Here is a 17,206-nt window from a genome sequence, read left to right as displayed (position 1 = left end):
AAAAGAAAGACACTATTCAAATAAAAGAACTTAGAGACTGATAGCAGAACTATATACAGAATAGTTGCAGGTAGACAATAGGCTGAAGAAGATTTCCATCAGCTAAACCCTGCTTCCACAGAAAAAGGTAAAGCGCACGTGATCTCCACACGGCTCACTTGGTGCCGTGACTTTTCAAGCTGATGTCAGAATCAGAAGTGCTGAGATCCTGTAATTCCCAGATGTGACAGGAACTTGGTTGATCCTAAAATCTGACTAGCATTATTCCATAGTGCCGAAAGTAGACAGGTCCAAAAGCTGTACAATCCATACACAGCTTCATGTAGTCTTCAGTTGACAGATGCTTTAATTATATTTTATCTAAAATTATGTACTTCGATTAGAAATTATTGCACCCTCTTATACCTTTTCTTCTAGATTTTTCAAGATTTTACTATATGCGAGGTATTATCCCATACACACATCTTAAGGACAGAAATTCTGTTAACAAAAATTAATAGTGGAAGATAAATTCAAAACTGACATTTTCTTTGTAGAGACTAGAAAGCAAATAAAGTATATATCATTATAGCAACAAGAAAAGAACATAATTTTCAAATAATTCATTGGCATTGTTTTTATTCTTGTAGAATAGGATGTTTTCATCTACTTATATTCTGCCATCCCTATAATAAATTATCTTAAAACAGTACCTGGTCACTGCCATAAGTCCTCAGTTTAAGAAAAAATAAGGAACTTCTGAAGGTTGTTGATTACTTAATATTGGTGACAAACTAGTAGGAAAATAAATAGCACTTGTTTTACTATATACATGTATTATTTTAGTATAAACAACTTGATTTTGCTTAAAAGGATAAAAAACAAAGGTCAGTAAAAACAAAGCAGCAGACTTACTGTAATCCATGGCATGTTGACAAGGCAACAAATGATACAGGATTTCCTCGAATTTTTCCCTGATAATAGCAATGTTCTCCTCCCTGAAATTGGAAATTGAGACTGTAAATCCACGGGACATTCCACAGCATCACACTCCATCCTGTCAAAGACTGCTTTTTCATAAACACATTGCCAAGACATGGAACTAAAAATTGACTATCACTCATAGGGGTGTTCATCCCATCTTCTTTGAGCCTTGGTTTGGTACTTAGACAAACACCATTACCTTGACACTGTACACCAAATGGTGTATTTCACAATTTCAGTGCAAAAGCCTTGAGATGTATTTCAGAGACAAATTACTCCAGAGCTGCTCATCTTTCTTCATTGACTAGAGAAAGAGTTTGAAATAGGGGGCTTAGACTCAGCATCTGCTCAGCACATGACTACATCAGACAGGATAGGGTAAGGCAATTTCCTTCTTCAGAGGAGAAAGGATGCTAATAAAATAATAATAATGCTTGATTAAAAAAAAAAAAAAGATAAATCAGAAGTAGTCACAATGCCCCAAAACTAATAGAAACTCTAAGAACATCTTAGTAAAGGAAAACAATGAAAATTAATATTTGCCTCTCCTCTTCTGCAAATAAAATGTATACTTTTCAAATAAAATCCAGCAGGCTCTACTTAAAAAATCCCCCCTGGTTACACTGATAGGGATGTAAGCCCTACTGCACATGCAACAAATTTATTCCATATTGCACAATATCAATATTTGTATGCAAAATTAGAAAAACAATTCAAACATGCCTTAAATTCTCAGTGATATCTGCTCTTCAGAAGAACCTATCTATTAGTGTCTCACCAGATTCAGCTATGCTTTAATGCACTAAGATTGGTTAAAGGACTATGAAGGAGATTTTCATTGCTTTTCTTTTTTAATAGCATTTATTTGCAAATACTTTTTCCAACAAATGAATGAATAATCTACCTAGCCTAATGTACCTAGCCCTGTGAATATTTATGTCTATTTACTCAAGGGAGGGAAAGGCATTGCAATTGCAGCTTTTTCAGAAGCCAGCAGTCACTTCCATGATGAATATTCCATGATGAATAGCACATTCATTTCAGACATCTGACATTTTGGATTTTATTTTTTAAATATGAAAAAAAAAATTAATGAAGATCAGGTTAAAGGTAAGAAAACGTAGGCTATGTTGGCAGTTTTGATCAGTAAATCCTGTTCTGTTTTCTATGAGATGTGGAAACTATTGCTGAAAGCAGCTACACTGTATGGGTGCCTCTGGTTTGAGGTGCACCCCTTAAGAGAGTATAGGAGCCTGTTTGCTGGAGCAAAGCTGCTTGCAGGGAAGCAGACTTGATCTCAGCCTGGTCAAAGGAAGTCCTTCACCACACTGACCCGCAGAGGAACCACCATGCTGCCCACCATGGGCACCTCGCTGCTCAGGTGTCTGAAGGAAAACTGGTGCCGTACAGGCAGGGTTTGATTCCTTGTCTCACGGTGGTGAGGAGCTCTGGGGCTGACTCACACCAGGCTACTACAAGGTGTGTCTGGCAGCAGGTGTATGAGCCATCACACCTGGACCAGCATTTCTCATGGCTATAAAGAACTTGGGACACACATCAAGTATCAGTGGAGATTGTTTTAATTTCTTCTTTGCACTCACATACATTTTAGCCACCAATATCCTACATTAATTTGATTTCAGAGAGAATACATCCTTATTTGTTTTTCCCGAAACCTTGGCTTATTTTCTCCATTTTATCCTCCTTTTATATATGTATTTACTTCCTATATCTTAGCTACTTTAAGCTCTCTTCACTTGAGATTTTCTTTCTTTCAGTCAATAGGGTGTCCCCCACTACAGGATCATGGAACTGCTTAAGGCTTTCAGGTCCTTTTGGAATACATGAATAAGAAGTAAAAAAAGAAAGACTCCAGTAAGCAAGTAACAAAACTAACAATCAAACTATATGGATGATTTAAAACCTTATGAGCAATAAAATACTCTCTAAAGAGAATTTTTGAAGTAGTATTCCTGTAAAAGACATAACTGGAATAAGTGCATAGATATGAGAATAATACTGAAAGGACTATCAGTAGGGAGTTGTACAGACTTCTAGCTGTGGAAGGAATTTGGAGTAATTACAGAAATTGGTTTGTTCTCAGAAAATGTAGTTAATAAGTACCAGAAATAGAATCTCAGGCTCCATTAGTTTGCAAAACCATGTCTTTTCAATCAGGAGGAACATTTTTTCATAGTAAGAATCCAGTCTGTGGCTCAAAAGTGTGTTTTGATCTTCTGAATGAGAATCAAATAAATGTCCCATGACAGTACCTCCAAATTAATTTATTCTGCAATAAATCCATGGGAAAAAAAAATTAGGCATACAGATCTAGAAAAAAAATATAAGAAAAACAGCTCTAAATTATTTTCTGGGAAAAATAAGATTGAGAAACACAAATTCTACTCTATTTAGTCAAATCAATTCAACTCAACAATCTGCTAGAGTTTATGGTAATTCTGGTGGAGGTAGAAACACAACTCCGATCTCAGTCTCAGGGACCAGTTCTTATCACTACAAAACATTCCTTTCTATATGTTAATATCTGGGAGATATTTTTTATGTATGTACTTATGTTCCTATCATTATAACACAACTCACCTCAAACCAGTTAATAAAATTAACTTAGGCTAAATAATTTATTTTCACTTATTTAAATGAAGATAGCTTTTTTCCAAGTACTTGATGCATTAGATTTTCTGAGCTGGTTAGAGCATCTTGCTAATAATGCTAAGGTTCTGAGTTTGACCCCTGTATGGATACTTAAAGCTACAAATTCTGAGAACAGAAGAGGTCAGGAAACCCCTGGATGTAGCACTCAGTGCCATGGTTTATTTGGCATGGTGGTGTTTGGTCAAAGGTTGGACTTAATGAATTTGGAAGTAATTTCCAACCTTAATGAGTCTGTGATTCTGTGGTTCTGTACTGAGAGTCAGGACACATGAAGGGACCCTCCAGGGCAGGTTTTTTCAAGCACCTGCAATTTTGGGTAAGAAGTTTACTGTTGTTGTTTCACTATAGTGCTGAGGCTGAAATTGTGCTGTGTCTGACTTGTACTAAAGCTGTTTTACAGCAGGTGCTGCTATAAAATGCACTGCATTAGAGGAGAGATCACAGTGTGTGAGAGACCTAAGACCACCAAACACTATTCATATCTATCTTCTTTTACTCTGCTCTTGGAAACATTCCCTGAAGGACTGGGCTTGTGTCTCTTATCTACTGGTATCTTTAGGAGTGAGACAAAAACTTCATTTTTTTCCTACAAATATTCTGGTCCCGTATAATTAAGACTTCCCTTAAGAGCTGAAATTAGCGCCAACTAAAGTTCAGTCCAGAACATCAAGGGTCTTTTGAGAAGAGCTGTTGGCTTCCTGCAGCTAACAGAGCCTCTCTGTGTTCTCTCCAAAGCAATGATTTCCCACCTCAGCAAATCAAACCTCCTCACTGGCCTTTGCCAGCTCCTGGGGAATGGTTCAGTGTAAGATGAGAGGAAAGCAGACCACTCTTCGAATATATGCCAGACGTAAGTCTGAGCAGCACATTTACCCACTTCTGCTCTAAGACTGAACCTGGTCACTCTAGAGTCTGGCAGAAAATTAGGCTAAATGTCATCTCCTACGAGACAAGGTCAGCCTGGTGACAATGGCTGTGACACAAACCTGCAACACATACAGGCTGACCTTATGCCATATCTAAAGGCAGGCTAATGCTACAGCAGACAGAAGTTCAACACTTTTGCCTCCATGAGACACACAGCCACCATTCATGCTGTAGTTTGCACCACACAAGGAAAATTTTCTGCCAATGCCCATAGCATTCCGTTGTCCATTTGCTTGGATCAGTAAGTTCTTTCTTCCTGCATGAACCTTCTCAACATGAGGGAGAACCTACTGGTGATGTCTGAGGGCAGTACAGAAAATATGGATTTTTAACAAGAAAAAATGTAGAAAAAAAAGTGACCCCCAGGATCAATTAAAACAAGTTAACCACTATGATAGTTGTAGTCAGTTCATAGCCGTCCTCTTGATTCTTAAGTTGGACAATTATAGCAAAATCCTGAATTAGGGCTATTTACTCTGTGAACTGCTACAGTTAATGTCTAACCAAATGCAACCCTTTTACCCATGTCAGTACAAGTCTTCTTGCAACCTGTTGGGTATGCAGCATGACAAAGATACTAAAACATAGTAAGACACAAATATCAGCAATGCAAATAAAATCTGTTTCCTTTTTTATCCTTTAGGATAGTTTGTCCCTGCTTTGAGAGGCATCAGCTGCTGAGCAGACACAAAAGAGACAAAAAACACATTAACCAACACTAATAATAAAGGGTGAAGTAGGTAAAGCATAAGAACAGCCCTGACAGTCCTTAATGGCAGCAGTTCACTCTTCTCTGAAGTCACAGTGCAGAAAGCATCTGCTGACCATACACTGGCAGGGTTTGTTATTTGCCTCAGAGACACTATGACCTTCCCAGGAGAGGAAATTAAGGATGCACATTCATCTGCTTTCTACATCGGATATCCGAGTAAGCCATTTTCTGCAATTAAGAGAGGTGCTGGCCAGTAAAACTCATATGACAGGCACTGACCTTAAAATTAATACCTTCCTTCTCCTACATATTCTCATTTTAACACTTTAATCCAAAGGAAAGGAGATTTCTGGTTTAATTCAAATCCTTGTAACATATCTCCCTCTTTCCTTGCAGCAGAAAGCTCCCAGAAGACCAGCTAAGGTTCAAGCCACCATTCTGTGAATGCTAGATAATAATTAGCTGCCAGATAAAGATTAGCTGTTTAAAGAGCTAACCACTGTGGGGCCACTAGCTGCAAAAATGCATAACTAAGGCTGCATGATCAACAGAAAAAGGGAAAGAAAATGCACCCTCGTTCCTGACATCTATGGCAGAAAACAACTTGTTATGAAGGGGTTTCTATTAGTAAATGGAAGAATCAAATTGGCACTTTGACATGTGTGTCTGCAAGGAGAGAAAACATCTTTTAATTGACATGTACTTCAGCAATTGGCAGGGTCCCTGCTGCGGGGCTGTGCTGAGCCCTGAGTTCAGCTCTTACTCAGCTCAGTAACAACACCAGGGACCTGGCACCACCTCTGTGCAGAGTAGTTTCTGGACTGCAGACGCCTGACAGCCAAATGTTCTGAAATTGTGAACAGTGGCGTCCCTTTGTAGGAGGATGGCTGTCACATGTGCTCATACAACTCGGAGCCAACAGGCTGTAGTGACATGAGATTACAACGCTCTTTCAGATTCTGAAATCAGAGATATGGATTCCAAAATTAGGATAAGGCGCAGCCGCTGCTAATCCTTCTCCACAAAATGCCCATGTTTAAAGACTGTTGGCAACCCTCTTAACAAACAGAGACACACGTGTATGTGACAGGATCCTGCACACAGGCGACTCGCTCCAACTGCTGCCATCAGTGACTCACAGCAGGAGCCTTCAGCAGATGGCACAGGATATCAGCCCAGCTCCCCAGTTCAGAGGCCAAATGAGGGTTGTGTTTACTGCCCAGTAGCTATGAGAGAAGATGCTCCACAAAACACTGCAGGGTGTGGAGAGCTCATGCCAACGCAACACCATCTGCTCTGGAAGCTGTCTTGGCATCTGCTTGGGAAACAGACTCTTGATGTGCCTTGATTTACCTTGGTGTTAGGGAAAATTATTTTTTATTATCAGCTGCCAGGCAAAGATGAGGCAGAGGAGAAGAGGTTTCCTCTTCCTGCCTACTCTGTTGCTGTCTTTAAGACAGCTTTTATTGCAGTGGCTGGTGTCTCTTAGTCATGCCATATAAGTCATTCTTAAATGACAGTCATTTTACCCCCCACTCCTGCTTGCCTGCTCCAGGGGAATGGAAACAAACATTTTAAGGGACAGTATGAAAATTCCTTATAATCTACACATTCTGATCTGCTACATCAGCTCATCAGCCTACCCCGAGTCTGAGTAAGGAGTAAGAATGTGATTGATGACATTACTATAAACATAACACAACATCTACATGGATACCAATCAGTCAGCAGGACATAAAGTCCTGAGGAAAACAGAAAACAATACAACTCCCATGTCCTTATTGGCTCCTTATTTCTGAATGACAGAACTTTCTCTTTAAATGAAAATTCACAGAGCTTGAGGCTGTGTCTAGAAACATTAACCTACTGTTTATAATACAGCACCAGTTTGGTATCCATAGGGAACAACAGATATGTCTAGGCAAAGCTACTTACAGAAGTCAAGATGAAGAAAGTAATGTCAAGCTAAAGCACACTGAAGCCTTGCATGGAAGCACTCCTTCAGAAGTACAGCAGCTTCTGTTTGCTTAGCTTAATTCCCCCTCAAAGGGATTAAGTTAAATCCAAAAAGATACTTTTGTTTTTCAATAAGGGCAGCTACAAAGTGATTTTATGTTCTTTAATGTTATAGCTGTAATTAATTTCTCTTAGTCATACTCAGTCCTTGTATGGTCTGAGATTACAGAACACTTGGTTGCTACCACTCTCTGGCTATGTATGCCCTATGTTGTTGCGGCTCATGGAAAATAACATGAGGTACACAAAGTCAGGCAAGATTTTTCTGCAAGTTCAAGCTATCCTCCTACTGGAAGAGAAAACTGCAGCAGAGTACTCAAGAGGTGACTTCTCATGGTCACACAGTCGCTTGACTTGTCACTTCAGCAGAACCACCCATCATCACTGGAGTCCATCTGCAGTGAAATGTACTTTTTAAGCTCTGGAAGACTTCCACTTTCTGACATTTTCCCCCTGCAGGACTAGTTAAACCCACAGGATTATTTTTTTCATGTCACAAAGAAAAGGGAGACAAGATAATTAAACCTGCAAAATCCTACATGAATCATGATCTGGGATTCATTCTAGTGTAGTATATTCAAAACCATGACCTGGGAATGACCTGGAATACGGAAAGCTGTTACTTTCAAATTTCTTCTCCTCAGTGGCAGGATGTATGTAAAAAGTAAGCTAGTAATAGCAGGGAGATAATTAGATATTTTAAAAAGCTACTGTAAATGTACATTAAAAATGCCAGCCTGCAGGATCATTAGGTCAGGCAAATGCACTGTACATGAGGGTTGATTATCTTGCCCTGGTACCCCAATAGAGGATACATTCTCTAAATCCCAAAAGTCTTGCTTCCAGAATTCAAACAATGCTACAACTGGAAAATGAAATATTTCTCAGTGCCTACCGACTTGGAGTGACAGCATTAAACTGCAGAAAAAAAAAAAAAAAAAACCAAGTATGCTCAAAGTAACTGAAAACACACTGAAATTGAAAAATTTTGTCAACTCTTCATCAAGACACATACAGTAACATTAATTACAGTCAAAACCTAGAGGAAATAAATTGACTGGTGTACTCTGGGACCACAGTTTGCTTCCATCCTGGCATTCCTGTTCCATTACTACACTCTAATCTTCTCCTTCTTGTGGAACTTTCAATTTATGAACTTTCATTGTAGTGTCCAAACACCTATAATTAGTCCCTAAGTGTAAGAAGTTGCCATTTGTTCTATTTGGATTTTATTTACTCCATTGGTCAAAAGAAGTCAGTTCTCCAGATGATCCTTCTGTGCACTGTAATGCTTCTGAGTTTTGTACTGTTGGCAAATATCATTAATATTCACATACTTTTTTTAACATAAGTCATTAATGAAAACATTTAATGAGAGCACTCTGAAGATCAACTTTGCAGGAACCCCCTGCTAAACTGTGTCAGTCTCACAGATTCCCCACCAGTTCTTCTTCAGTTAGTTTACTGCTATCACTTAAAAGAAGATTATGGCCTAGATTTGTTAGCAATTTGCCATGAGGGCAACAGAGCTCTTTTGAGGGCATAAGAGAGAGGAGATCTGACAACATTACAGGAAACCTTATTGAAAGTCTACTCTCAAATAAAAAAAGAGAGTGATTTCTCTGATAATAACAGCTTCTCTAGTCTCTGGACGCAGCCAAAAAAGCTCTGCCAGAAACAGGTGTATATAATTCCTGCATTATTTATGATTTGCTCCTTTTCAGTTTTCATCAGTGGGTTGTGCAAGTTTCAGGTATATGCACATGGAGCTCCCCACCAGCCCCAGGCTCCAGGGCTGTCTTCCTGCACTTCCATCCCATCCTCTGCCAGCCCAAATGGCACTCTGCTTTTCAGGAGAAAATGTATTCCCTTTCAGAAAAGCCTGTTTAGCATACAGGCTTCCCTGGCAACTCAAACACCTTCCTCTTTGGCTACAAAATGGTGAGTTACCAAAATCTGAAAAATAAGAAGAGATTCTTTTCAGACAGGGAGTGCCCTACTGGGACTTAATGGTTTGAAGCACCTCGCTATGAGACTGGAAACATAACAGTCAATTATTAAAATGACCTCCTCGCTGGTTAAGTGTTTAATCTGGCTGCACCACAAATTATTGTAGACTAATGATCAGTTTGTTCCTGTGGAGATAAGAATGAAATGTTGAAATGCTACTTGAGATAAGATCTCATCAAACACAGGTACAGGTGTGCACAGACACTCGCTACCCTCGGCCAAGGGACTGTACCTTAACAGCTGCTCGAGCAGACCAGATTTGAAGGAGAAAGTTCAACAGAAAAAGCAATATCTACCATATCAAGGGTACTCAGACTCCTCTAGTCTTTCAAGATTTAAATACTTTTTTCCATTATATATAATTTTTCATTAAAAAGGGCATTTAAAGAGCCCTTCAAATACACATCATGGCACACATTAGCCAAGGCTTCAAGCACAGCAAGAACAGTAACTTCCCCCGTGCAGAAGCATTAAAATATCTGTAAGCTACAATAAGTCATCTTGCACACACTACTGGTCAAACAATGCAAACATAATGACTACTGTGTAAAGCAAGCCAACAGTTCTGCTTTGCTCTACAGCATTAATGTGCATTTGCCCCAAATACCCCATACCCCCCATTGGCCAAACTACAGTGATGGTCCATCTGCTGGGGCCTCCCCAGAGCAGGAGGCTGTGCTGGGACACCCCAGATGGACAGGATGGCTGGGGGTGCTTTGAAAAAGGCCCAGCAGGCACAGTCTGAGCACTGCAGGGCTCAGCAGTAGGGCTCAGCACAGCTTGGGACACAAAGCCATTCTGCAGTCCTCATCCACAGCACAAGCCTGGCCAAAGCTCCTCTGTTAATGCTGCAACAGAGAAAAACAGTACCTAGCATTTGATATGTCTCCATTCATGTTGTTTGATGCTATCATACGAACATGCTGCGAGGCTGAAGCAAAAAGCAGTGATTTATGCTGTAAGCACTCTCACTGTAATTTTGTGCCCATAATACACATGCTGTGTTTACACCACCACACTAAAGCATTTCAGACTTTAAGGACTGCATATGAAATATAGTGCCTTCTAGTCATATTTAAACATGCCATCAAAATTTTCTGGTATTTATCTACCACATCTCTACCTGTGGAAATTTTCTGACTGAATTATCTTCACAGCTCAATTTTTTTCAGAAAGCAATTTCCTAAGAACTTGCAGAAGTGTCCATTGTTTTGGGGGAATACAAGCAGAAACATTTATTTCTACACACTCTGAAGAGGAAAACTGAAACATTTTACTGAGAAAATATCACCAAATAGATAGGAGTTGTTCCTTTTGAGGGTGAAAAATCCAGCAATATGAATTACTCAGCACTATAGCTGGTTTTTGCCTTTCATCTCACTGACAGCATCAGCGACAGAATGACAACCAAAAAAAAAGGGAGAAAGAGAGATAAAAGGACACAGAGATATATTGTAGCAACCTTAGGTGTACACAGGTTGTGTACTGATGTGCTATGAGCATAGGATGATCTGGAATGACACAATCAGGAAGAGGCAATGCCAAGAAGGGTTTTTCTCTTTCTTATTAATTGATTATTCTCTTTGCTACCAGAGGGAATTTAGGCCAACACTGCTGCTCTCTCAGTAGAGACGTGATGTGCAGTAGAGTGTGGGGGGAAACACTGAAATAACATCAACCTCCTTTTGTTTTTTTAGGCGTTGCACACTGCTGCTGGTTTAATAAGAATGTCTTAGGTGCTGCCTAAGTGTGCCAAATTAACAAGAAACCTCTCCTCTGCAGCAGTTAAATGCTAGCACCCTGCAAAAACATGTAATATGTTCCACCTTCACAGTGGTCTAATGTATTAATAATTATGCAGAAATCAAATATAATGTAATGTTTTATGATAAAAAGGTATGTTAAACTGAGGACTCTTCTCAAAGTAAAAATCCCTTTGCTACTAAAAAGTGGTATTTTTTATGGTATAAAGATTTCTCCCTTCCCCCCCCCCTTTGAATCATCCTCAGTAATGGCAGAAGATCCATATGTATTTTACAGCACAGGAAGTTTTACTGGGAGAGCAGGAGAGGGGGAGGAGTGGAAAAAGTAGTTATGAGCTCCACACTGCTTATGAGCCGAGGCAGGACCCGCTTTCCAGACACATTCCCAAACTGCTGCATGTACATACAGCTGCCTTCACACTGTGGCTCAGGGCTCCTGTCTTCTCCTATACTGCCCATGGCACAACAGCAGCACCAATGGTCTGCATGTCTGTGCATCTTCTTGCACAGGGAAATAAATGCAAGGGGGAATCTGTCAGTGTTTTAAAATACCTCTCCAGTTAGAAGGCCAAGAACAGAGGAGGCCATTTCTCTGTGTAAACAGGCTTGCTCAAAGCCTGCAGCTGGCAGTGCATGGCAGATGGACATTTTCTTTCTGTCACTGTTTCTCCCACCAGAGCAGCATGAGAGATGTTGCCAGGCCGCCTCTGTCTCTGCCTACAGCCCAAGATAAATTGCACAGAGGTGGGTGAAGAGCAGCATGTTGAAGCAACTGATAGAAACCTGTCTCCTTTCTGAAATACCTCTTCAGCTTCTGCTTAGGAATATGCTGCATAGCAGAGTGCTTTTTAGTGATTTATTCATAAGTTGCACCCTTTTGCTAGTTATTTTTAAATAAGTATCTAAGCAATATGCACACTCCCTAAAATCAAGTATATTAATTATGTTACCAGCTATGGTAAACAATTCCCACAGTAATCTAAGGCAATAAATCACCTTCATGGAAATTTTTTGTCATTGCAATAAGATTTTCAAAATATTTTATGTAAAACCAAAGGCCAGTTTTTCAAAAGCAAACAGATACTGCCAGTCTTTTCAGAAATTGTTCAACAGACAAACATAGCTTTCAAATGAACTTACAGGTCTCTGAAAAATACTGACTGGTCAGAGGAAACCAGATTTATTTTTAAACAGCTATTGAGTACTGAGATCAGCCTCACTCAGTGTCTGGTATTTAAGTGTACTCAGTAGCCTGCACTTCTCCAAAACTCTTTTGGTATCTGAACTTTTATGAAAATGTTCCCATGACTGTGGCCACCGGGCTCTTCTGACATTTTGTCATGGCAGCTCTTTGCTTCCTCCCTGCCAATCCCACACACTCAGATGCAACAAAACAAGCAAAAACCTCACATCCCCTTTCCTAGCATGCTCCCATACAAGTGCTGCCTGCAGAACTCCCGGAGCAGCTGACTGGTAGGGGCAGAGGAGCTCACTTGTACAGCCTGGCTACCCCTGCACCCCTGCCCATGGCTATGCAAGGTACAGGGCTGCATGGGGTGGCAAACTCACCACTCAAGCAGCAAGCCCTCTCTTTTGTAGTACAGCCTCTGCAGCCCCTTTTCACTCCCAGTTCAGTTCACCTCAAGCATCAAGCTCAATGCAGCAATGATAGCTCTGTACTTAAAGCAGATTTGAGAATACTGAGCAAGGCAGTGATAGGAGCCCCTGCAGGTATAGCCTGACTCTGGGTCAGCACCTAAATGAAGGGGAAATAATCTCTGTGACCCTCGAGGCTGGGAGCTGTTTGCCCAGAACATTTTCCTGACCCTTCCTCTAAAAGGCCTGATCCTCCCATCACTTTCCCATTCAATTAAACAGTACTTAGATATGAAGAGCTGCTGATTTCAAACATTTCCTTGCTTGATTAAGGCTTGCTCATCAGGAACAATTCAGTGACAGGGTGTGGATGGATTAACTTAGCTAACTTGTGTATATATCTTAATGCAGACAAGTGGCTTGTTTTGTTCTTATTAATATCAGCTATTATATTTATTTCTGCTTTGACTCATATTCTGAACTTCAGTCAAGCAACACTTCTTGACTGCAGAGCAGAGCTGACTGAGAAATTAGTCTTTACAACTTAATGGAACATGTATGTGTTTGCCTCAGTCTGATAATGCATGCAGACTATTATCTTGTTAATAGTGGAAGAGCAGACTTCCTATTTGCAAATGACAGAAGGGAATAAACCAAAGGAAACTTGCATCTTCAGCTATCCAGTGGATAAAGGTCTGCTTTTCCCATTTCCACTTTCACATTGCAGAGATGAATACATTTGTTTTGAAATATTTAGATGATCTTAGGTTTAGTTAAATAATTTGGAGAATTTCTTTTAATAAAATGTAAACTTTGAACAAAATTTTACGTAGTATTTACCTCCTAGGCAGATTTAGAGTTTCCATTTTGTACCACATATATTTCTGAACATTCCACATAATCTACAGCAACTGATACAAAAATTATAGCTGACATCTACAAAATAAGTCCTAACAAAGAGAGAGTCCTCAAGAAATATCTCCCATGTTGCATGCAAACAACAAAACACTTCTGCAAAGGCTGTGGGACATTTCACACAAGACAACAGCAACAAACAGCATCTTGTAGTCACCATGCCAACAAACACACAGAGAAAGAAGCACACAGCTGGTGACTAGGTATCTGGAGATACTATACAATAAATATTGCTATTCTTAAATTTACAAAGAAGCTCATAACAAACCAAAAACTTTGGAGTTTAGTACAATGAGAAAATGTTACATACTAAAACAAAAATATTTTCTTCCATAAGTACCAAAAGCACACTTATTAGAAAAAATAACTATTATGAATACATTTTTCATGGATACCATTTTGATATAAACTTTAATGCACTAAATTTGACAATGGAGTGCACTTTCCCTGTTTAAAGCTGAAAGTTAAAAAACGTGAAACATGCGTGCTTCAGAATAGTAAAACAAATCACTTGAAAAATTAGTTATCCCTCTTTTCACAAGAATATGTGAGTTTTTATGAACATCAAAAGCTAAGCAAATTTTAAAAGAAAAGCATAAAAAGGAAATTCTTACTTTAACTTCCACTGTCTTCCCACCTTGCTCAATATGCCTCTCAAGATATTCAGAAGACAGCAAGTCACTGCAAGAAGAAGAAAAAAAGAACCATAAGCCTCATACATGTGTTCTTGTACTCCCTCTCAGCAAGCACCAATTTAACAATTACATTTGAAAAGGGCAAAATCTGTGGGATACTTTTCCTAAAATGTTCATAAAAATCACTGAAACAACCATCTCCAGTGGAGTTACACAGTGCATTGGATACACAGACTTTTAACAGAAGGTGGGAACTTTTAGCAGAAGGTGGGACAAGGAAGACTGAGGGGAGTCTCTTCATGGAAGGTCCAAATCCAAACACTAACACTGATTGTAATTCAAGAGACTTTTCAGAGCAGCATAGAAGTTAGGTGAACTTCAAAAAAAACAAAAAAGCAGAAAGATGGGGAACCAGTTGGAATCTGAGGGAAAACAGCAGCTGTGCTGGCATGCTTCAGAGGACACAATGGCACAACAATGGCATGACCTTGTCAGACCAAGGTGGTGAGCTCAGGTCCGCACTGCACGGGCAGGCAGAGCCCCAGGAGCTGCAGCCCAGGCAGGCTCACAGTGCAGGTGTGCACACTCCCTGGGAGCCCTGCAGCTTTAGCAATGCCAGAGGAAAAGGCTCTGGGCAATAGCAATCCCAGCCTCCATGTACACAAGGACTTGGAACAAACACCAAGGAGAAAAAATAATCAGACCTGAGGCAAATATATATTAGTTAAATGCAGGCTGTATTTACTAAGCCACTCAATTCTAAACCAGTCACATTATCTTCCTCATAGCTATTTTCTAGTAAGGCAAACCACAGAATCAGAGTTGGTAAGATTGGAAGAGACCACATTATCTGCATCATAAATTTCACTAACAATGTTCAAAGACTACAAAATGTTACTGAGATCTAATCAGTATAAAATCTCACTCTTGTTCCACTTCAGTGACAATTAAGCTGGAAAAGATGACAAATTGGTAAAGAAAAACTGACAAGAGGCAGGTTGGCCACTGGGCCAGGAGGCTGTGAGCAGACACCTGCCCAGCAGAAGTGGCAAAAATTTAGTATTTCTCCTTCAAACATCAAAACACCTGAGCTTAGACATGAACTGACCTGATGAGGGAGGTCAGGAACAGCAGAGCAGGACCCAGGGCAGTGGCTGCTCAGCTTTCCAGAGCTTCGCCCTGGCCAAACAGGGAGCAGGACCATGGACGTTTTTGGTGACTGCCCTGAGTAAGACCCAAACAGTATTGAAGTATGGGTCCTCCAATATCAACCCTAAAAACTGCCAGCTTGGTATTTGCATTAATTACCCAGACGCAAAACCCAGCAGCATTCCAGTGAAATATGCTGATATCATTAAATTGGAAAGCATGGAAAAATTAAAAAGATTGTAAAAACTCCCATGGGAAAGACCTGAATGATCTTCAGGATTGGTTATTTGAAATAGGATCAAATTCAATTGTACAAACAGCAAATTTATGCACTTAAGGGCTGGAGGGAATTTCTATTACCTTTTTTTTTTTTTTTTTTTGAGGGTCTGATTTATAAGGAAGAGAGACATGACCACACCAGTTTCTGGCAAAATGATTTGGCAGATCAATAGAATGTCTTCCTGGAAAACACAACTGTCATCCCAGAATACATCAAAGAAGATGTATTTCCAGTCAAACTGAGGTATGATTAATATCACTTCCCAAAGGAGACCTCTTTTCAAATACTGCAGACAGGTACTAGACAGCTTTGCTTACAAAGTTCCATTACCTGAAAACACAGAGAGGCTCCTGAAGTCTAGCAAAAATTGAGTTGTGAGGGAATGTGAATGCACAACAGTTTGCACACCAAGATACAGGAGCAACTAACTAGGCTATAGAAGATACTGGCAGAATCTCAAAGGTATAAAGACTGTCAGTGAGTCAATGGAAATTGGATGTTAAAAAAATACTTTGTATCTAAGTGTAAGGGACAGAGGCAACAAAATGGGGGATGCTACCACGTTTCTGAAGGGGAGCATGGCTGGGACAATTGTCCCTGGAGGTGGGGTTTCCTCTGACTCAGGGAGCTCACAGCTGGTCCCTCCTGAAAGCAGAAGTCTCAATGCTCCCCCAGGAGCAAGCACCGAGCCTTCCTCCTGTCAGCACAAACACTCATCAAAACCCTCCCAGCATCAGAGCCAACGCTCCTCAAAATACTCCTGGTGTCAGCACTGCCACTCCTCAAGGGACACTCGGGAGGATCCAACAAAACCCTGGTTTTGCTGCATTAGGTAACTGAACTCCCTTGACAAGAGGTACAATCAGCCCCAGAGCTGATGTAAAGGAGGGAATGAGCAGCTCTCAATAAGGATGGAAGAAAGAAAGAGTGACTCCCTTGACCACTGCAGAACCAGCATGAACCCCTCTAATTCTGGCCAGGCCCAATGCCTCCTATATTGATGCTTGGCACCACTGCCTGCAGATGACCCATTAGGAGTAGCTAAAAGAGATGCTGTTGAGTTACTGATTACAAGACTCTGATTCTTCTTAGAAGTGAATATTAAATATTTTAGGATACTCATGCCCTGAGGGAAGCTCAAAGTCTTCGATAAGCTCTTGTATGCGTTTTCCAGATTTAGTAATTTAGACAGATGTTCTCTCAAAATGTATTTCATTTAGCTTGCTGAAGTTAGTTATATAGTTTCCTGGCATTTATTATACTCTTTCAGCAAAAGTTTATGTTTCCATAACTTTAATAAAGATTCCTTTATACCTTAGGGCTCTATTTCTACTCTTCATTATTTCAGGGGGGCTCAGTTAAACTAATGTCCTCCTCCTTATCAGATGGACACAAAGGTTTTTGTGCCAAGAAAGATGCAAGAGATTATAAAATGAAAGATAGTGAAGTAAGTATATAGTGCAAGGACTGAGATCAAACAGAATGGCTTAACTCAGGGAGATTTTACAGTTGTATTTGGAGGGATGACAAGGAGAAATACAGATTCTTCTCATGTGGGTCTAACAAA

The 17,206-nt window shown here is 40.0% G+C and overlaps 1 protein-coding gene across 1 annotated transcript in view; it reads right to left on the bottom strand.

The window, feature by feature from the left end:
• The window catches only part of ADAM22 (ADAM metallopeptidase domain 22), a 123,128-nt gene that overhangs the window by 50,860 nt on the left and 55,062 nt on the right, over nt 1–17,206 (bottom strand). The window contains exons 4-5 of the mRNA XM_062494725.1: nt 14,190–14,256; nt 895–977 (exon numbers count right to left, since the gene is read on the bottom strand). Of these exons, the coding sequence (XP_062350709.1) occupies nt 895–977; nt 14,190–14,256 (150 nt within the window). The remainder of the gene's footprint in view (nt 1–894; nt 978–14,189; nt 14,257–17,206) is intronic.

Source organism: Cinclus cinclus, chromosome 1, assembly GCF_963662255.1.
Source record: "Cinclus cinclus chromosome 1, bCinCin1.1, whole genome shotgun sequence".
In the NCBI taxonomy this organism is placed as follows: Eukaryota; Metazoa; Chordata; class Aves; order Passeriformes; family Cinclidae; genus Cinclus; species Cinclus cinclus.
This window is presented reverse-complemented; position numbering and strand designations above follow the sequence as displayed.